Source organism: Vigna unguiculata, chromosome 2 (assembly GCF_037176805.1).
Source record: "Vigna unguiculata cultivar grain cowpea cultivar isolate G323 ecotype 2 chromosome 2, ASM3717680v1, whole genome shotgun sequence".
Classification (NCBI taxonomy): domain Eukaryota; kingdom Viridiplantae; phylum Streptophyta; class Magnoliopsida; order Fabales; family Fabaceae; genus Vigna; species Vigna unguiculata.
In genome coordinates this window covers 32,629,468-32,651,335 of record NC_140793.1, presented here as the reverse complement: position 1 = coordinate 32,651,335, position 21,868 = coordinate 32,629,468, and the positions used below count along the sequence as shown (strand labels likewise).

Below are 21,868 nucleotides of genomic sequence, written 5' to 3'. Positions count from 1 at the left end.
GTCTTTATGCCTCATCCTTCCACAGCATATCTATTAAACCCTGTCTTTTGATCCATTCAACTCAAACATAATAACGTTAACCCATATGCCATTGTCTCCTTTTTCATCGATATTATTAATAATAATATCAATATCTCAGTCCGGCCTACTGCTGATGCCTATGTTTTGCCCACATCTATGAATTGCACCAAATATATATTACTTCAACCAACGATTGATGTTGTCTAGATTGTTATCATGCAGATGCCTTCTCTCGGCAACAATAAAGACACGGAGACAAAAGAAAATAATTAGCAGCCGTGAATTTGTTGAAAAAGTAAATCAGTACTGCTACTAATTTGTGATGTGAATCTCAACGTTTTTCACGTACATTGTACCTAAGGTTTCGAATTGTGTTGTTAATTATTGGTTAACACGAACTGCAAGGGGAAGGACAAATGAGGTGTGGATAAGCAATATACTATTTCATCTGTGAATTACATTTTGCATCATCCACTTGTCGTGACATGTGTCATAAAAAAGAATATCTGGGGGGACCTACTTGATAATATATATATATATATATATATATATATATATATATATATATATATATATATATATATATAGAGAGAGAGAGAGAGAGAGAGAGAGAGAGGTGTTGTTGTATCTTTCGTTGATTTGAATTTGGTTTTCTGTTTTCTTGTCCTATCTGGTTGGTAAAATGGTTAAATAAATATATGATTGGAGGATGTAAAATAATTATGCTATGAAAGACACGCACGAACACAACTTAATTATGACCGTATAAAATGATGATAGAAATAAAAAGTGTCACATAATCCGATGTTCATATACTATCATAAGATCCCACTAAAACTTGGACACTGCTTTATTAACATTGCCTTCTAATTAAAGATGAGATGAATGTGTGTTTTGTTTCCACTTTTGGGAGAAGGAGAAAACAACACACAACAATGTATTTATTATATGAATGTGCACATGTTAATAAGGGTTAAAGGGGAGAGAGTAAAGGTAAAGGTCCTGATTGGAGATTGAAAAGTTTGCAAGAATGAAGATCCTGTGTTGTCGAAGATATTCTGATATCTCATCCGAATCACAGTGTTTGATTTGCAGGGCAATGATTATAACATAACGGAAAGCAGCAGTGGGAAGGCACATCACGGAATCACAATCTGCAGCAGAGAATCTCAATCCTCATAACAATGTAGTACTGCTGCACTATCTCAGCGCCTTAATAAGCCACCTAGCTAGTACGACGTGACAAACACGTTCCTCCTGCGCAACATGGCAAAATAATTAATTAAAAATTGCAAAACCAAAACGACGGCCGATAAAGGTCACACTAGCTACCTTCCATCTCTAGTCCCACTATGGCTATGCAGCATCAGGACCACAACTTCTCAACCCAACTATACACCACTCTTCTGCTACCTCAACCCTTTCCTCTCATCTTCATCACCGTATTCCCATTCTCATTCCTACTTCCTCTTCCTCTCTCTAATTAACTTCTCTTTCTTTCAATGAATCCACCTTTGCCATAAATTCTAGAGATTAAACAAAACAACCCAACTAATTAATGATGCCTGTGTCTCTCTTTATGGATTTCAAGTTCTGATCAAGACCAGATACTTTCCGTTTTATGTATCTTGGTAGATAAGAAGAAGCGAGAATGGTACCGTGTGGAAACAACAATAACAACAATATTCCAATTTTTACTCCCTTACATATATTTGTTGTACTTGTGAAAGTGGAATGGATTTTGCCGCAAGCTTCGAAGACTTTTCTCACATGGTGGGGGCGGGGATCATCTTTCTCACCCTCTCAAACACGTTCCGTAACTTAAATGGTGCGTGTCTTTGCCCCCTCCCATGTTCAACATCTAAGAAAAATCTTAGCCTCCCCTCTTCCTTCAACCAACTCCCACTCCTTTCATTTCTCCATTTTCGCTATAAGTCGCTTAATCTTCTTCCTTCTCATTTTTGTTTGTTATCTATTTTTTCTTAAAAAAATATACAAAAGAATAGAAAAAGTAGACACAATCATACAGTCACTGACTTCAGTGTACTCTACACTAAAAAGCGAAGTTTAAAAAGACAAATGGACAGGGATTCTAGGGGAACGCTTAGAGGGAAAAATGAGAGAAGTTGAAGCCTGTAATGGGAGCATTAGTTCTTCAAAAGGAAATTTACAGTATTCTGCATTAAGCTGCTTCTTTGTACAAGGAACAAACGAATCTCAACCTGTTTACATTAACCACACTGAAATACAAAAAGTTGTACACAAGAGAAAAGAGTCTTGGTTGGTGTAAATGATAATTAACATTCAAGAAACCAAAGACCTAGACCGGACTTAGCAATATTATAATTAAAGAGACCAAAATGGCATGTTCAAATTGATAGGAGTTCTTTGTTCTTAGGTGGCGAGACTCACACCTTCATGGTTTCAACTGAACCCACTCATAACGTCCTTCCAGCGGCATATCCTTAACAACGTCATAATTGTACCTGCAAAATAAATTTTTAATTAAAATGGAATGAGTGAGCTACATCATATACTCATTATGGTGTCAAAAACCAAAACTAAAAAAAAAAAAAGGAAAAAGAAAAAAAGAGTGTGAGAGAGAAAGAAGAAAATTCTAGCAATTATAACTTACTTATCTTGAAATCGTTTCTGAATGTCTTTCTCGGCGGTAACGAAGAATTCTTCCAGCTCCGACACCGTTGGCATGGTTTGAACCTTTGACGAGGCACGACAAGAATTGATCTCCACTGACTCTGTGTCCTCCGAATTTTCGAGATGCTTGCTGGAACGATTCATCTCTTTCCTGAAATGTTGACACCAAAACTATTACTGTTCAGAATTATATATAGATAGAATAAAATGAGCAGTGCGCGAAAAAACACAAACACTCACACACGAGATAGAGAGAGAAGAAGAATGAGTTTGAGTTTTGAATTGAGGAAATTATTATGACTGCTGAGGCATTTTTTATGTCTTGCTGTTTTGACTTGAATTATGAAGAAAAAAAGGGTGGGAGGAAAAGCGCCTGGATATGGAACTATAGCTGGAAGCAAATTCAAATTTAAATAAAATGAGTTTGATTAAAAGACCCTTCAATTTGTGCAGCACCATTGCACGTCGACGTTTCAACTTGCGCGCTCTCCACCTGTAACAAAACGTTGAATGCGATGCATTAATTTAGGTGAAGGAAAATGAGTGAGCGAAAGGAACGATTTAAGAGGAGAGTTGAATCACAAATTGTATGACAGACAGCAATAGATAAGAAATAATAAATTCGTTACCTCCAGATCTAAGAGTTTGATCATGTCCTCATCAAGGCTGGTGGATCCATTGTTGGAGCAGCAAAATGCAGGAATTTCAGCGGAGGTAGGGCTGAGGCAGCGTCGGTTGATCTCCGGTTGCTGCGGGAGAAGCGTGAGAGGTTTGACGAGGGAAGAAGAAGTGGTTCTGGTTCTGGTTCTGGGAGACTTGGAGGATTTAGGAGGGTCTTGGTTGGTGTGGGTGATGGTCTTTCTCTTGGGAGTTGGTCGAGCTGAAGTGTCAGGTTCCATGGCTAATGCGGCTCGGGCGCGTGTCCTGACACCGACCTGAGCAGGCATTGATGTGCACTGTGAGTCCCCTTAAGTACTACAACTAATGTTGCGTCCTCTCGCGAGGTGATTCCTATTCAGGTGTTGGTGGTGTGCACGATGTTGCGTTGTGCGTTTTTTTGGGGTTGGGTTTGGTAATGTAAGATAGAGAGAGAATGAATGAGGTGTGGCGTGAGTGAGCGTAGTAAGTTGGTGCGCGCGTGTAGTACGGAGACGACGAAATTGGGATAACGACGAAAGGGCTTCAACGGTTGGGATTGGGTAATTGCTTTTTCTTAGTGGCGCTGGCAAGTGTATGTGAGGAGCTTGTTTTTCATTGTGGTGGTGGTGGCCTAGTTTCTGTTAACAATGACTGGGAATCTAAAAACGGGAAATCTGACGGCGCCGTTATTCATGTTTGTACCCTGCGTCTTCTTACACCTCAAGCTTCCAACCGGAATAAGATTAAGACAAATCAAGGATTAGTGGGATTAGCCTCTATATTATACACTACAAACAAAGTAACGTTGATTCTGTAGTGCAAAATAAGAATCATGCGCTTCTGATGAAACTATCGTTAGGTATATGCGTTTCTTCCCAAATTACGGATATATCCTTCCTATAAACAGTGAAACAAGAAAATGCCATTTAATACTCCCACCACCTTTATCCTCTTTGAAGTACACTGCCATTTGCGCGTTCTCCTCTTCAAACAATTTGGGTGCATATTTTATATATTTATTTATTTATCTATTTTCCTCCTTGGTTTAGTCGTGAAGTACGTATAGTGAGTGGTCACTGCTGCTCCCTACTATGCTATACCAACTTATTATACTAAAATAAATAAATAAAATTCTAATGTTTTTTTAGAAGGAAAAAACAAAAATTCAATTTTTTACTTACATGTAAATATCCATGTGCATGTCCTTGGACACTAATTAAAAGATATTAAATACAAGAATCCTAAGGTTTTGGATTAATATTCTCCGTGTAGTCTTTGGTCACACAGTCTATCTTTATTTAATCTAATATATATATCTATATATATATATATATATATATATATATTTTTTTTTTTTTTCTTTTTCTTTAGACAGTAAGTTGTAGGAACATGTATTGACTTTGGTACTAATTATAGTTCTTCCTAATTCAAATCAATTCTACTTTTAATTCAGAAGTAAATAATTTTTACTTTGACCATAATTTGATTCTAATTTTTACTGCTTCATGAAGCATGAAAGCTAATTTGAGAAATAAAAAACATATAGTAGTTAGTTTAGCATTTTATTTACTACTTTGTGTGCACTAATTAAGACTTTGTGATGAATACACCGCATTTTGTTTCAATTCTATCAACCGTCCTTATCTCATTTCAGAGATAAAATATTTGTTGATAAACAAAATGTGACCGCTATTGAGTAAACTCATACAATTAACCTACATTTGTTGTAAAGATTACTTCTATAAAAAATTATATATACTTCAAATTATATTATATTATATTATATTATATTATATTATATTATATTCTTTTCCTTGCTCATAAAAAGAAAAGAAAAAAAAGTACTTGTAATTATTTTTTTCTGCTTCGATATTTTTGGGTTCCTTGTGTTGGGAGGGGATTTTGTTTCTTGCAGCTAGTATTTCCTTTTAGTGCCTCATTCTTAATTGATGACAATAAATATTGAAATGGTGACATGCAACAAATTAAGTTAGGAGAAAAGAGTAGGGGACATGACACACATGGTCATTTAATTTTGGACCATACCGATTTCTATATGTGAGGTAAATATGGATATTGAATGTAGGTATGATCAAATACGGTTGAGATACGCATATTGCGATACACGTGAGTCACGAAGATCAATTTGCCACCAAGTATACACATACATCATCTATATACCACCACGTTCAAACCCAATTTAAAATTTGAAAATAGAAGTAAAAAAATCGTAAATTACAAAAACTCAATTTTAATAAAAAATCATTTTAGCATAAAAAGTCAAACTATTATTAAAATATTATTGAATATAATATCTATTGATTAAATTATTTCAACCAATCCAAAGTGTAATTGATTTGATTGCGCAACTAATTTCAATAAAAGAAAATATTGATTTGGATGACTTTTACTTAAAATTGAACCAAACAACACAACAAATCCCGCATTCAAGATCACCTACATTTATGTTCATCCCAAAGTTTTATACAATGTCTTGCTTTTAACAGAAATAGATAAAACTGCAAATATTTAAAATGAAATGAAACATCTAATGAAAATGGAATTAGAGGATTTTGATATGACCATCGAACGGTGAACCGAAATTAATGATCTGGTTATTTAAATTACTACGTTTAAATTTAATTGGTTTTTAGTGAAGATTTTTTTTTCAACCGATACATTGATTAATATACATATGTATGAGATATAGTACATAATTCAAATTTTGTGTATATGAAGTTAAAAATAGTTGTTTCAAATTAAAGGCTCTGAAAACCTATGCATGATGCTGGTGAGTGGGGAACAGATGTTAACCCAAGGGAACAAAAAGGAGTTTGTCCTTCCATCACCAGGCCATCACATTTTCCAAAAAAAATCAAAGCAAACTTTTTCTTTTCACGTATTCTTTATTTCCCTGAAAACATCTGACTTATTTTCATTTTAATTTCTTGAGCATTATCATTAATCTGGTTTGAAGTGTGTTTCGCTCCGGACCCCAATTACTCTACCAATAAAGTCATGATTTTGTTTCATTTTGATGGCGACCAAGAATGAAAATGAGAGAGAATGAGAATAAAATGTTTCGTGAGGAAAGGAGACGCGATCAAAATGTTTCACACCGATAAACAATAGCAATGAATAATGACTTTGCATGGAAAGAAGTAAGAGTGAGTTTTTGCAAGTGTAAAGGAGATACAAAGGTTCTACAAAGATGCAATATTGAGGTAAAAAAGTAACTTTTCTAAAAGTTCATACCTTAAACAAAAACTTATGATTCAATTCTTTATAGAACTGAAGTCTTTTAATTGTACAAATAGACCGAATTATTATAGCTTTTAGTTCTTTAAACAATTGAAATCTATACCAATATAAACTTTAGTTATTTTAAAAGTGAAGCCTATAGTTGTATAAAGGTTAAAGTATGTCTTTGGTTTCCATTTCCGTAGCAAAATATTTATTTGGTCCATCTATTTTTGTTTTATGTTAATTTGGTCCCTATTTTGGAAAATTCGATGCAATCAAGTCCTCTTCGTTAGTGGTGTAGTAACAACCTTAAAGGGTACCACATGTTAGTTCTTGGATTTTTTGAAATTTTGAAATTTTGAAATTTTTATTTATTTTTCTATTTATTTAAAAAAATTAAAATTGCCACATGTCACACCGATGTCATGCCACGTGTCGGTGATAGTGTGATATAGCTGTGATAGTGCCATGTGTTACTATCATGCCAGGTGTCATTTTCTCATTCTCAATTTGGTCCTGTATTTTAATTTTTATCTCAATTTAGTCTAAATTTTTGTAAAAATTGAGCAATTTTGTTCTTCTCCAAATTTAAACTAAATTTAATTTATATATATATATATATATATATATATATATATATATCAAAATTGATATTTCAAGTAAATATTTTTAACAAAATTAAGTTTATTTAAATTTATATTTTACATTGAACTTTATTTAAAATTATTTGAAAGTTCTTAATATAAAATAATGCTAATAGAAAAAATTCATAAATTATATTTATATTTTATTACATCATACTTTAATATTTTTTTATTTGAATTTACATTTCAAATAATTATATATTTTTAAAATGTGCAAAGTTCAATAATTTCTATACAAATGTTTGAGTTAGTGTAAAAATAACAATTATATAAATTTTAAAAATAATTTAACTAGTTTATGTAAAAATCGAAAATAAATAAATTTAAAATTTGAAAACAATTTTAAGTAAGGTTGAACCTGAAACACAAATTTAAAGAAACTTAGTTTTGTTAAAAATATATAATAAAATTATCAATTTGAATAAAAAATATCAAATTCAATAAAAATATTTGTATAATGTTTCATCGTTGTTCCAAAACAGATAATTCAATGTACACAATATATTAATATAGTCTTACAAAAGGTATGACTATAAAAATATATCACTTATACACTTAAACTAAACTAATAAACTATGTACTACTGACCACTGCTAAAGCTCCCACTGGAAACCTCCTCTTCAACACTAACATGATGGCTCTTCATCCTCCAGAAGTGCCTTTGACATTGCAACCACATCTGCTCCCATCGAATAGGTGATCATCGCAAAAGGAAACATACAACACAAGACAGGAACACAAAAAGCAAGGGTAAGCTAATCTGATTAAGGAATCATGCAGTTCAATTATAAACAGAAACCATGCAATCTTTCTCATTATCACCAGAATCATATAGACCACCACAACACATATACATGACTCTAAACTCAATATCTAGATTATGTAAGCGACATCGAATCTCTTGGTGGCTTGCACCTGTGACGGTTCCCAAACTCTGCAGAGTCTGGACACATGGAGTATTCACCGGACCGTTCACGGGGTAAGTCCCCTTCACGTCTAGACTGGATCAAGTCCAACGACGAGGACCTCCTGCTACTCTTCACGACATAATCCATTATGCTCTATCTGAGCTTGAATGATTATTGGAGTTTCAGGATATCAACCATTATAGATTCCTTACATCCTTACACACACTACAATTCCACTTGGATTTCCCTTGAAATTCCATTTCAACCTTATCTTCTCATAATTTGTATTCATCCAATTTAATCATACAATACATTAAAACATACATTTCCACCAAAGAAAACAGAATTAGAGCACTACTTCTGCCATAGCTCTCGCTCAGGCTAAAAAGTCTAGCTTAGGCGAGAGGTCATCTCGCTCAGGCGAGACACTAACAGTGGCAAAAAGAGAAAACCTGGGTGAACTCTCGCTCAGGCTAGGCTGGTTCGCCTAGGTGAGATGTCTCTCACTCAGGCGACCCAGCTCGCCTAAGCGAGACTTCGCGCAGGAACAGAGGTGCGTCTCCTGGTGTTTTCGCTCAGGCGAGCGTCACTCGTCTAGGCAAAAATACCAGGTCACGAACCTGTTCCCACATGCAGTGGATCAGTTTGCCTCAAGCACAAATCAATTATTCACCAAATCATGCAATTCAAACACTAATTCATCTATCAAACACGTAATTCAGGCTCATCTACGAATTTTCTATTCAAATTAAGAAGAGTGGTTAGCTTCCCTTACTTGTTATCCTGTTTAGACAGCTTTATAAACGTCAACGCCTTAAAAACGTCAACACCTCTAACTCCACAGGATGCTCTATCTACACACAGAAACATCACAAGAACGATCAGGACATACCGTTATGATCACTGATCAACAGAGACTCATACTGATGATTAAAACGTCGCATGCAAGCGGAAGAGGGTTTGCATGTAACAGAAAACAGAAAAATACTAAAAAGAGAGCAGAAACTTAACTTACGCGAACGGAGAAACTGATTGGTCCAATTTGAAGAGCTTGTCGTGAGGATCAATCCTACGGTCTCGGTTCTTCAATCAGACGACCAGAGAGACAGGACCTCTAGAGAGAAGTCAGAGAACTCTAGAAAAGTGATTTCTAGAGAAATGGTGTGTTTTAAAATAATGAAACTCGTTTTTATAACCATTCTATTTATACTAAAACCTTTTAGTATTAAAATAATCGAGTCTCACTAATTTTAAACCACTATCACTTTTAAAACGCTATTTTCTAGGGTCTTACATATAACATTTATATAAAAATTAATTTTTGTTTTAATTTGGAGAGGGACGAAATTGCACAATTTTTACAAAATAATTGGATTAAATTGAGACAAAAATTAAAATACATAACCAAATTGAAAATGAGGAGATGACACTTGACATACTAGTGACACATGCATTTTCATTACCACATTACTTTGTCACTGTCACGTGGCATGACGTCAAATTGACACGTGGCAAATTTTTTTTTTCAAAAAATTTTAATGTCGTTATTACACCATTAACGGAAAGAACTTGATTGCATCAAATTTTTTAAAAAAATATCAAGTTGAGATAAAAAAATAAGAGACCAAATCGATATTTTGTTACGAAAATGGAGATAAAAACATAATTTAACCTAATTTTAATATTTAAATGGAAATAGTATTATGAAAAAATACAATATTTTTCAATATATGTTTATTACGAGTAAATATAGTTTGAGATTAAAAATGATCTTTTTAAAAAATGACATTTTTATCGAATATGATTTTTGAAAGAGAAACTCAAAGCAAGCTAACTTATCTTTGTTTGAAATGTATGTAGTATGAAAATATATTTATGCAGATTCCACACTCCGTTACAGGAGTGCGTGGACTTTTGCGCAGATGCATGCAGCCAAAGACTCATTGATTGCAGGTTGGAAGTGCGCAATAATGAAGGCAGCCAAACGGTAACGCTACAGACTTCAAAGCTCAAAACCCTTGCACCACCGTCATCTTCATCTTTGATCCCACATTACCTATTTTCATGGATAAACTTTTCTATAAATAAATAAATAAATAAATAAATTCAATTGCCTTTTTCATAAACAAAATTTATTTTTATTCAATTGTTCCCAACATTACACACTTCTCCGGAAAATTTAGATTATTCTATTATAAGATGATATAGCCTTATTTGGCACGTTGTACACTAAAAAGTTTGATTTCCGTCTTAAATGTATTCTTTTGAGTTTTACTGTATGTAACCTCCCACAGAAGAACTTACAGAAGTCCTTCATTTCTGAGACAAATGGATTTTTGGTGCACTGAAGCATTTAGAAGTGTTTGATAGAGGGTGAGAGAATAAAAAGGATTGGTTTGGGGCCCACAGGGTAGGGGAAGTCGGCATCGGATTCCAAAAAGTGTGGCCAGAAAAGAAAGGAAGGAGAAAAGGAGTAGTCGTAGTTGTATGGGCTTGGCCGCATTTTGAGCGGGGGACCTTAGGGAGCAAGTTTTTGTTAACAATGTCTCTTTCCTCATTTCACCACCCGAATTTCATGCAAACAGATTAAATCGCTATTCCGTTTCTTATGTTCAACTGCAATTTTTAAAGTTATGAAAAAAAGTTGCATTAAATATATTTTTACCTCTTCATTTTTAATAAAAAGTATAAATACTTTAACTTTTGAATTAATTTAGTCATAATTTAATCATCTATCATTAAAAATGCATAAATTTAATTTTTTTAACCTAATTTTATTAAATTTATTTAACGTGTTTTCATCTAGTATTTAGAAATAATGTGTTAAATACTATAAATAACTTAAATATTATTATGAAACGTGTTTGAAATGTTAAATAAACTTAATAAAATTGTATACATATTTTATAAGGTTTAAAGACTAAATTAAATTAAAATTTTAAATAAAAATTAATTATAATTTTTATTGAGAATTAAAAGACTATAGATTTAACCCATAAAATTTGGAATTTAAATTTTTTGCTGAGTTTGTTTGTGCTCTTTCTAATGTGTCTTTATAATTACTACTAATTTTAATGTTTTTGAATATATTAAAAAAATAATTAAAGTACGATGTATTTTTATCATTTGTTCATTAATGATTTTACATGAAGATATAATTCAGCTCATAACTTACGTAAATATTTAAGATATTTTGAAGATAAGATTTTACATTAATAGATAATTCAGTTTATAATTTACTTAAATATTTAAATTAATTTTAAGTTTACTTGACGTGGAACTAGAAATCGAGTATTATAAATTTAAAATATGATTAAAAAGATGAAGGTGAAAGGAAAATATATAATTTATGAAAAAAATAGATAAAAAAGCGAATTTATGATGAATAATATATGGACTATGATATTTTGATAAGTTTGTTTTTCTTACAAAGTATAACAAAGTTTAATTTTTAACACATATTAAATATTTTTATTCTCTTTCTAAATTACATCAAACCTCACTTTTATATATTAAGATGCTGTGTTTGTCGACAAAACTTTCTCAAAAAATAAATTTCCTTTCTTTTCATTATTAATGTTATACAGTATATGCTACAGATATTCCTTTTTACAATCCAAGGGTCTACAACCGACAGGATTTTTCAGTTTCTGTTTTTGGATCAATGGGCCAGCCTTTACGGAGTGGGATTGAGCATTATTTGGGCCTGGGTGGTGATAGATAGACTAAGATTATGCTTTTAGGCTTGTTCTTCCTGCATCCCTCTATAAATTTTTGGCACACTCTCATAATTTTCAAAATAATTATTTTATTTTTATAAAAATGACTTCTAAATTATCTGTTTTGAAAACCATCAGAAATAAACTTTAAAAAATTTTCAAACGAAGTATAGAATAAAATTTTTAGAACAAACTTAGTAGAATCGTGCATTTCATAACAAGCTTTCGGAAACAAAGATTTTTAAATAAGTTTTTAGAACATATATAATACTCTCCAAAAATAAAATTTCTACAACACATGAAACAGTTTTAGAATAAACTTTCTACAACAACTTTTTATCTTGTACAAGTTCTCGTTATTCTTCTTCTACCGAAGAAAACGAAGATACAACAATAATGACGAAGACGAAGATGCAGATGAGAAAAACAACAGCGGGTACAATAGAAAGATATTATAGTCTTTCTCATGTTAATATTACGTTGTATTTAGTAATAACAGGGTGCAGGAAGAAAAAAATTGCCTTTACATGGTTTTTTTGCTACAGTTTCCAATGGGGTGCAGGGAGTATTTGCCCTAAACTTAAGGTTAGGGCCCATACGGAGACCAGAAAATGGTTGAGCCACCATAGTTTTATTAAGATGAAAAATATGTAAAAGAAAATTCAAGGGACCAAAAAACATACGGTAACGGATAACAAGAATGGAGTAAGAGGAGGAGCAGCAGAGGAAGAAACAAGAATGACGAGCGGCGTGTCACCGCAACTGCAAATGAGTTTGAAATCCTCTTTCATCGGAGATCGATTCTTACGGAGTTCAAGGAACCAGCCACTTCCTCAACTATTCCGTTTCAACCCTGGTTCTCCCTTTTCCCTGACCTTCTGCTTCTTCTTCCATTTTCTTTTTCATTTTAGCTTCTAGGTTTTCCTTTTTTACTTTTAACATCGCTGTGTATTTATTTTAACAGGAAGCAAGCATGTTTCGATGCAGTTATCTCGAACGCTTTCTGGCTTGACCAATCTCTTTTTTAATAGAAGGTATCTGCGCGCGTACGCTTTCTGCAAAAGGAGTGAACGCAACTGATGATGTTGTGCTGTAGTGTAATTTATATTGTCTAAGGATTCTATTCCCTTCATGTCGTGTGTTGGTTATTTCATAACTTTACGGAACAGCTATTATGTTTTTCGATTACTGTTTCTGTTTGCTTAGGATTTGAATATTCAGAAGTTTGTGCTCGTTAATTTATTGAACTCTTGGACGAAAGGATTTGAATTCACAATGCGTTCCTTTTGGTTATGAAGTTTTTTGTGATGGTTGGTTTTGCAGAAATGTGGATGAAGTGCCTAACAGCAATCGTAAACGACTGAGGCCTGGAAAAGTTTCTCCACGGCGACAAGTGCCGAAGCATATACCGAGGCCTCCTTATGTGAATTCTTTGATTCCTGCGGGGCTTGTGAGTGGACCTCAAGTGCATGACAAGAAAGGAATAGAATGCATGAGAGCTTCTGGAAGGCTTGCAGCTCAGGTTCTTCAATATGCTGGCACCCTAGTCAAGGTGAGCTCCTTTCATTCTTTTGTCCATTGAATTGCACATTCTTTAATTGTATGATATATTGTCCTGGTGAGCTCAGCTTGACCGTTTACTATGAAATCTTTATGTAAAGAAAAAGTTTATTCATAACTTTTGGATGATATATTGTCTTTTCCTCTCCCTGGCCTTACTTTTTGCTTGTATTTTGAGGATTGTAAGTCCAGATTACCAAAGGAAGTTAGGAATGAAACATTGTCGCTTGTTATTATTTGTTAGTGCAGGATATATTACAAGTATGCAACTTTTTAGAGAGCAGTATAAAGTAATCTACGAAATCATCATAGTTTTGTATAATAATGCCAATTTTATGTTTTTATCTAAGAATGTTGTGCTTCTGTTGACAGCCAGGCATAACAACAGATGAAATTGACCAAGCAGTTCACCAAATGATAGTTGACAATGGTGCATACCCATCTCCTCTTGGCTATGGTAGTTTTCCAAAGAGTGTCTGCACATCTGTAAATGAATGCATCTGTCATGGAATACCAGATTCCCGCGCCCTTGAGGTCCTTTTGGTCAATCTTTTTTCATGTTAAAATCCCGAGTTTAAAAAATTGTTGACGCATTCTTTATTTGCAGGATGGTGATATAATCAATATTGATGTTACTGTTTATCTAAATGTAAGTTTTGTCTTTTTGTTTCCAGGGGGTGGGTTACGGGGCTGATTTTGCTTTTGTGAGATGGTGAGAATGGAAAAGCTATAAAATTTCATTTGCTACTTGACTTATGCCCATTACAATTTTCTTTTTGTTAAGCAATCCTGATGATATCATCAACATCTCTGTTTACTATGTTGATACCCTCGTGTGTATTGTTTGGGGACGTGGGGGGTGCAATTTGTTTATTATGCGCACATAATTGTTATTTTTTAACTTAACTTTGTACTGTATCAATTTTTGTGAAAATTTTAATTCGTGTTGCATCTCATTATTTGAGCTGTTGAGCATACTGCTTTATCAGTTATTATGCCATTTTTTATTTGTTTTGCAATTACATCTGTTAATATTTGTACATTTTAAGCTATAGTTTGGTGAATGAAATGTAAAGATTTGAATTGCAGGGCTATCACGGGGACACATCAGCCACTTTCTATTGTGGAAGTGTTGATGATGAGGCTAAGAAACTAGTTCAGGTACCGCTTTGTTTTCATGCCACCAATGGCTGTGATTTGTTGCTTTTGTTCTTCATACTGGCACAAACTCTTTGTAATTCTGCACTTTATTATTTCAATCTAATTCACAATGTAATGTACTTCTTTCATTGTTTCTTTGTTTCTATATTTTTTAAGTAGAATTTATGTATTCTCTCGTACCAAGATTAAAAAAAGTTACACTACTATATTTACTATTCGCTATTAATGGCATGTGAGTTGTGACGAGCAACAAAGGCTGAAGCTTTCTTGTTTTACTTCTGGTGTTTCTAGGTTAGGTAGGAAATTGGAATTTCAATTTTTAGTTCTGAACCGGTTGGCCTGAATGCTTATTGTTTTCTGCTTTGGTGTTCATTCTGAAAAAGAAAGGACTGACTGTGAAGTGGCCTGATTTCATTTGGCATAGATAGCTGGAAAATAATGTTAAGTTTTGTTTTAGAACTCTGTAATATTAGCAGAGAAAGAAAGCTACTTTACTGGATTTGAGGACATCGCATGTGTTACCATAGCAGAGCAGTAACTATAGGTGCCAAGATGTAAAGCTGTATGTTAGAATATCCCACGGTATTAAATTTTTCATATTAACTCAAATAGTCTTATCTTTTGTTGTTATTGTATTCAGGATGCATTAGGAAGACTATCCCTATTATTTGTTTATTGCTTTGTACTGTCTACTCACTTAATGACATGCCACTTATTTATTCTTATCAGTGGTATTTCCCCATATTATTATTTATCTGACCGCTTGTCTACTATTATGAATTTTGTTTATACTTTTCTTTTTTCAACGTATTTTGATATGCTTCTAGTTGAGTACTGTTCTAGAAGTGTCTTATGTGGCTTTGATTTTGTGAAGTTTTTTATTTTGTTCTTGAGAATCGAGATATTGTTCTCGTCATGTTTTTGAGAATGCTTGTATGTTAATACAGATAACTAAAGAATGCTTAGATAAAGCAATATCAATATGTGCACCGGGAGTGGAATTCAAGGCCATTGGAAAAACAATTCAGTAAGATGTCACCCCCTATTCCATTTGTTCTCTATCTTGTTCACTCATTTTCCGTATACTGCAGAAAGCCAAAAATCCTTGGGCAAATATATTCGATGTAAGAAATAGTTATTGCATAGCTTTAGACTCATGACCCTCAATTTTTTTTTTCTTACATTTAACGTGTCAGGAACAATTTTGGTTCCCAAAAGCCACTTTTCCACTCTTAGTTTAGCAAAATTAGGTGATAGTCAATCAACTGCAAGGTAAAAGTTGAGCTAAGCTCTGATTAAATTTGAAGTATTTGAAATTAGTTGGAGTAGGTGATGTATGTAAAACGACATAAAAAGACTTATTTATGTTTTTTCTATAAATTCTACTTTGTTTTGTAGAAAAAACAATTTAGGTAATTTAGTTTTATATTTTTTTCAATTTAGTTTTAATTTTTTATTGAAAGGATTTGGTAAAATTAGTTGAAGTAGGTGATATATGTAAAACGATATAAAATTACTTATTTATGATTTATGTATAAATACTACATTGTTTCGTAGAAAAAACAATTAAGGTAATTTAGTTTTATATTTTTTATGAATTTTAATTTTTTAAGATCAAATAGCTAGTTTAATAAAACAGTTAGAGTGCAATATAAAAATCATTAAAAAGATGGTACAATGGGAAATACATTTAAATGGTAAGGATAAAATCAGAAAAAAGTTGCAAGCATATGAGCTATAAATGGGTTTAGTTCGTGTCTTCTGTGACATCTTTTATATCTCTGCTAGAAAACGATAAGAGCAGGAGTTTACTTCCTCCATAAATAGTTCCCTCAATCTATATCCACCTTGAACTGTTCCTTGATCAAGCAGTATCTAAGCTATTACCTCATTCATATTAATTTGAGCTAGTATTATAATGATTCATAATTTACGTCTTCTCTTTTCCTTTTTAGTGATCATGCAGATAAATATCGTTATGGTGTTGTCAGAGATTTTGTTGGCCATGGAGTTGGACGTGTTTTTCATGCCGATCCAGTTGTTCTTCATTTTAGTAATTAACTTTATTTGTATCCTTTTTTCATTATTAGCTCTACATAAATTCTATAAAGCAACAAACCTGTGGTTAGTTTTGTGAATATCATTTTGGCTAAGGAATATTGAAGTCAATTTGTGTCCATTAATTTGAAAAGTGATTCTCATTAATTGTTGAGAAATTAAGTTTAGATTTTGGATTTATCAAATTATGTTGTGTATTGATTAATGAATTGAACGGCTCAGAAGTTATTCTTTTTCTTCAATTTTTTTTTTTGTACACAATATAATTAATAAAACATATTTTATTTTCTTGTTATATAATACCAAAACAGAAGATCCATGTTAACTTTCACTTGACTTCCGTTACTGTTTGCAAATATTACTTAAATTACCTGTTAAGTTTTGTGGTACTAGTTTGTTCATGGACCTGTTAGTGTTTCAAAGGTTTTTTATTGCAACCCTATTTTTTATATTTAAAATGTTTAATATTTCTGTCAGCTTACCTATTCTTGGTGTCTGTAACAATTACTGTTATTTTCTGCAGGAAACAATGAAAGTGGACGAATGGTGTTGAATCAAACGTTTACAATTGGTAATTTTATTTTGTACAATATGGAAGGCTATCAACTTTTGTGATTTGTTGTTTGAGGAATTATAGACAGTGTGTGCCTTCGGCCCTTGATTATGTTGCGTGGAATGGGTTCTAGTATTCCTTCTGAATTATGATACGTTAGTGCAACATTAAAAAAAGTATGGATATGGAGTATAAAAACTCAACTTCTAGACACCGATGCAAATGACATCAGTTAAAGCATTTCTTTCCAGCTTACAACAATTACATTACAAGTATTTAGTTAAAATATAAACTAAATTATTCAAATAAAAATAATAAAAATGATTGTAAATCGGTGGTATAAATTTGTGTGGTTGTGAACTATCATCATTCTTTTGTTATATCACTATCGGTAACTCTTTTGTGTACTTGGTAAATTTTACAGAACCAATGCTGACTATTGGCAGCATCAATCCTGTGAAGTGGAATGACGACTGGACAGTCGTAACGGAAGATGGAAGCCTTTCAGCACAGTTTGAGCACACCATTCTCATTACCCCCGACGGGGCTGAGATTATGACTGAATGCTGACAGATACATTTTATAATTCTGAACAAAACCACATGGAGAAACTTCATTATTTAGATGCAACTCATTTAATTCCTTCTAGTTCCAGATCAATTCTTTTTTGCTGGAACTTACCAGGGATGGTGGCGAGGAGAGGAAGAACCTCTTTCATTTAGTGAAAATGAGATGTTGGTGATCTTGGAAAAGTTTATACGAAATGGATTGTTCAGTGTTCTGGGTTTCATGGGTTATGAGCAAGGAAGAAGATAAACTATTAAAAGATACTGGTAGAAATGAGGTCAGCATGCATGAAGCTGCTGGCAGAGGTCCAGAATTTTGGAATTGTGAAAAAAATCAAATGAAAAAACAAATAAAAAACATCTTTAGTTTGAGATTTTATCTTATACTACTTTTTAGTAGGTTGTTGTATGTAATTTAAGAGATAAAATCTTAAACGGTCGTGCTTAATTTTTAAGTAACTTATTCGTAAGTTCCAAGATATGTCATAGTTTAATTTTTATTTACATTTTGTAAGTTGTGAAATTATAAAAAAATTGTTTTCTGGAGTTCTTCAGAATGCTTAAACAGGAACTCATCTTCTGTGCTACCAATATTTATTTTGGCTTTAGAGTAAGAATTTTTTAGGTTTAGTGATAGATAAAATTGAAATCTTATATTTAAGATTTTAACGAAAGATGTGGCACTAAAGATGATGACGGTTGTACAAGTACTTCAAGAAAAAAAAAATTGCTATATCTATTATAAGTTAAAATTTAATTTATATATAAATAAAAAAATTTCAAAAATTACTGTAAATTGATTTTAATTTATTTTCCTCTTATTTTTTGTCATAGAAGTAAGTGTGCAAAAGTTTCTCCAACTAATGTATGCAGGTTGCACCAATACCCTGTAAAGATATACATATCCTACACTTCTAGATTCAATAGAATAAATTGTGACAAAGTAAATAATCTTTACATCATCAATAAATTTTAATTGAATTCTTAATTTTAAGTTTCAAAAGTTTTGCAACAATTGTTCTCTTCAACATTGAAGATACTACCTTTATATTGTATAGAGATTATACCAAATCGATGAGAAGCTTCAACCCTGGATTTGTCGTTATCATGCATTCTTACGATCATTTAGTTCCTATCTTGTGAGTCGAACTTTTTCTTCTTTCTTGCATCCGAGAGTGACTTTGCGAACCTGCAATCATCAATTAATTTATTTAGATGTCTTCGTTACTGCTAAAAAAAAAAATTAAAAATATTATACAAATAAAATGAACCTTTTAAGTGCTTCCTCATTGGTGCCTTTATCCGGAACTGGTTCATAGAGTCCTGTATCAAGATTCACTCGCGTAACTTTTTTCTTCAGTAACTTCTCCCCAACAATGACCAGATTATTCAAATTCTCTTCAGTAGCCACATCCAAAGATGCTAAATCCCCCTTTAATGTATCGTCCTGATTGCACCAACCGAATTAATTAACTATCACGTCACGACCACCATTTTCAAAGACACAGACAGCAATAAAACCAGACATAAGTACTTCCAAATTTATCTAAAAATGTCCTTAATCATTTAATGTTTAATTTAACATTGTACTGCCATAAGAATTAGAGAGAGAAATGGAGCACAGAACTTCATCAAGCTTACTTGAATCCGGAGATAGTTGTCTTCAGACTGAAGCGCCCTAAAAACCACGCAGTTGTGGTAGTCAACCATATCATTGCTTGCTTCGCTGAAACAATGTATAATGGGCGTGAATCCAGATTTGAATACCCAACTTAAAATTCCCCATTTTGACACCATTTTCGCGTCGTATTTGTGTTCCTTCTTGTTCGATCCAGTCCCCAATGAGAGAACAAGAAAGCGATCATAGTTCAAAGGGCTGATACCTATTTCATTTGGCTTCCTTATGATTTGCTTCGTCAATTCTCTAATTGCAACCAAAGTCTGCACATCCACATATCAAGAACCAAATTTAAGTTTTTTAACATCAATCAAAATCTTTTGTTCTGTCTCAAGAATCTCACCGGATTATTTGCAGCCACGCCACCGTCAACGAGGTTGAATTCTCTCACGACATTTCCACGTTCATCTTGCTTTGTAAAATAATGAGCCGGTAAAAAGGTTGGAGCAGCCGAAGTGGCTATGCAAATATCTGACAGTTCTACGTCCAAAGCTGCCTCCGTGGCAAGCTATACAAGATGTTCAATTCACTACAATTTCAACAACAAAAGCTAGCAATGTATAACTATGTACTCAAATTCTGATTAATGACCTTAAACGAGGAAAAGATGGTAGGTTGAAGTGTCTTGATGTCAAAAGTGGGAATAACAACGTTCGTCAAGGTCTGGTGCAACTTTGTGTCCCCTAACTTCTTTCTTATCAACTCATGCAGATACTTCCCATCGTACTTAGGCCCCGTCAATGTTTTCGCTATGTTCTTCAGCCAGCCAAATACTCCTCTGCATGCACGTGAAATACGAAAGAGTATAACCAAAGGATATATACCGTATTTGGTTATGAACTATATATATATATATATATATATATATATATATATATATATATATATATATATATACATATAGCATATATCTACAATGCAGTGTCAACGAATACATATATATATATATATATATATATATATATATATATATATATATATATATATATATGTGTGTGTGTGTGTGTGTGTGTATGTGATAAGAGTAATATTACTGTATATATTATTGGACCTGGTGTGAGGGAAAATTTGTGGAGACTTTTGGAGGTAAAATGGAACAATTTCTTTGGCAGAAAATAAAGGGCGCTTATTGGCATTTGGATTGGGAGCTGTTAACATGGCAGCAACAAGACCCCCTGTACTTGTACCAGCAATCACGTCAAAATAATCTGCAAGTCTTGCATCCTCACCGTCTAACTCCTACATTCAGAAGCATTAGAATCTAATAACTCAAAAATTAAACACTGGATCAGTGCAATTTGCTTTTCTGTATGTTAACCTGAAGTTGAGATTCAAGGTAGGCAAGAAGAACACCGGGAATGATTCCTCGGATACCACCACCGTCAATGCTAAGAACCGTAATGAAATTCTCGTCTTTTGAAACCGGAATTTCGGGAGAAGATACATTTTCCATGGCTGTTTGGAAACTAGAAAGCAACTCTAGCGTTGAAATGAATAGAGAAGTCCTGAGGAAACTGTATATGTATTTCACGCGAACTCTCGAGTTTTACTTTGTTTTTGTTTCTTTTCCAGAAATCCGCATTTGAGTTTAGATTTAACTATTATAGGTTATGTCATGATGTTGTTCTTGATGCACAAGTTATATGTTTACGTGAAACAGAGATGAGAATTACTCGCTAAATGACAATATTATAATTGGAGTTGTTATGGTATTCACGCGAATTAATAAGAAAACGCTTATCAGTCATTACTCTTTCTTTCTTTTTCACTCATATTTCGTTCCCTTCTCTTTATTGCATCACTTAATATTTTATCTCTTTAACTTAACGTGGTATATATAATTAATGTACTAGAAAACTTGTAGTAACTTCCTACTGCCACATTCCTCGTGACAAAACAAGACTCCAGGATGAACATCAGATTAACAATGAACATAAGAAATAACGATAAACATGCCAAAATATATATATATATATATATATATATAACGAATTATTGACTTGATTATTGAAGTGTCTATGGAACATCCATCTGAGGCTTTTTTGTAAAAAGAGGTCACTTTGACTAAGAATTTGTAAAAATAGGTCCGTTGAATTTTTTTTGCAAAATAGGGTCAAGTCGTCGTGGTGGAGGACGACATTAAAGATGAAGTCGTCCTCTACCGGTTTCTTTTTTTTCTTTTTCAAAAAATGAAACCGTGCTCTCAGAAGCCGGTTTCTATATATTTTGAAAGTGAAGTCGTCCTTAGGCCTGACGACTTCACTTTTTGGTTTTTTTTTTTTTTTTTTACATTCAGCTTTATATATATATATATATATATATATATATATATATATATATATTTAGTTTTTTTTTTAAATATTTGTTTACAGTAGACAAATAAAGTAACATCTTCAATGACGATTTTTTCGTCAGTTTCTTCTGATTTGGTCAAAACGTTTTCTACTTCTTCGTTTGATTTTA

General features: G+C 32.9%; 3 protein-coding genes across 4 annotated transcripts; 1 reads left to right on the top strand and 2 right to left on the bottom strand.

Annotated features, from left to right (window-relative positions):
* Positions 1 to 764: 764 nt before the first annotated feature.
* Positions 765 to 3,881, bottom strand: LOC114171584 (uncharacterized). Of its 2 annotated transcripts, XM_028056530.2 has the most exons (5): positions 3,306 to 3,881; positions 3,114 to 3,169; positions 2,657 to 2,827; positions 2,436 to 2,507; positions 765 to 1,278 (listed from the first exon to the last, which is right to left on the bottom strand). In XM_028056530.2, the coding sequence occupies exons 1-4, from the start codon at positions 3,621 to 3,623 to the stop codon at positions 2,438 to 2,440; spliced, it is 615 nt and encodes a 204-aa protein (XP_027912331.1). In that variant the 5' UTR covers positions 3,624 to 3,881; the 3' UTR covers positions 765 to 1,278; positions 2,436 to 2,437. The 2 variants fall into 2 exon arrangements, with proteins under 2 accessions (XP_027912331.1, XP_027912330.1); XM_028056529.2 differs by lacking the exon at positions 765 to 1,278 and having other exon boundaries at positions 2,139 to 2,507; positions 3,306 to 3,868.
* Positions 3,882 to 12,435: 8,554 nt separating this feature from the next.
* Positions 12,436 to 18,197, top strand: MAP1D (methionine aminopeptidase 1D). The gene is made up of 10 exons (XM_028058808.2): positions 12,436 to 12,685; positions 12,794 to 12,863; positions 13,153 to 13,381; positions 13,762 to 13,923; positions 13,997 to 14,038; positions 14,479 to 14,550; positions 15,498 to 15,577; positions 16,506 to 16,603; positions 17,132 to 17,179; positions 17,586 to 18,197. The coding sequence occupies exons 1-10, from the start codon at positions 12,568 to 12,570 to the stop codon at positions 17,729 to 17,731; spliced, it is 1,065 nt and encodes a 354-aa protein (XP_027914609.1). The 5' UTR covers positions 12,436 to 12,567; the 3' UTR covers positions 17,732 to 18,197.
* LOC114174355 (patatin-like protein 3) lies at positions 17,590 to 20,961 on the bottom strand. Its single transcript, XM_028059193.2, has 7 exons — positions 20,724 to 20,961; positions 20,457 to 20,644; positions 19,997 to 20,183; positions 19,749 to 19,913; positions 19,369 to 19,668; positions 18,999 to 19,174; positions 17,590 to 18,916 (listed from the first exon to the last, which is right to left on the bottom strand). Exons 1-7 carry the CDS (start codon positions 20,856 to 20,858, stop codon positions 18,853 to 18,855), a joined length of 1,215 nt encoding a protein of 404 aa, XP_027914994.1. The 5' UTR covers positions 20,859 to 20,961; the 3' UTR covers positions 17,590 to 18,852.
* Between the last annotated feature and the right edge of the window lie 907 nt (positions 20,962 to 21,868).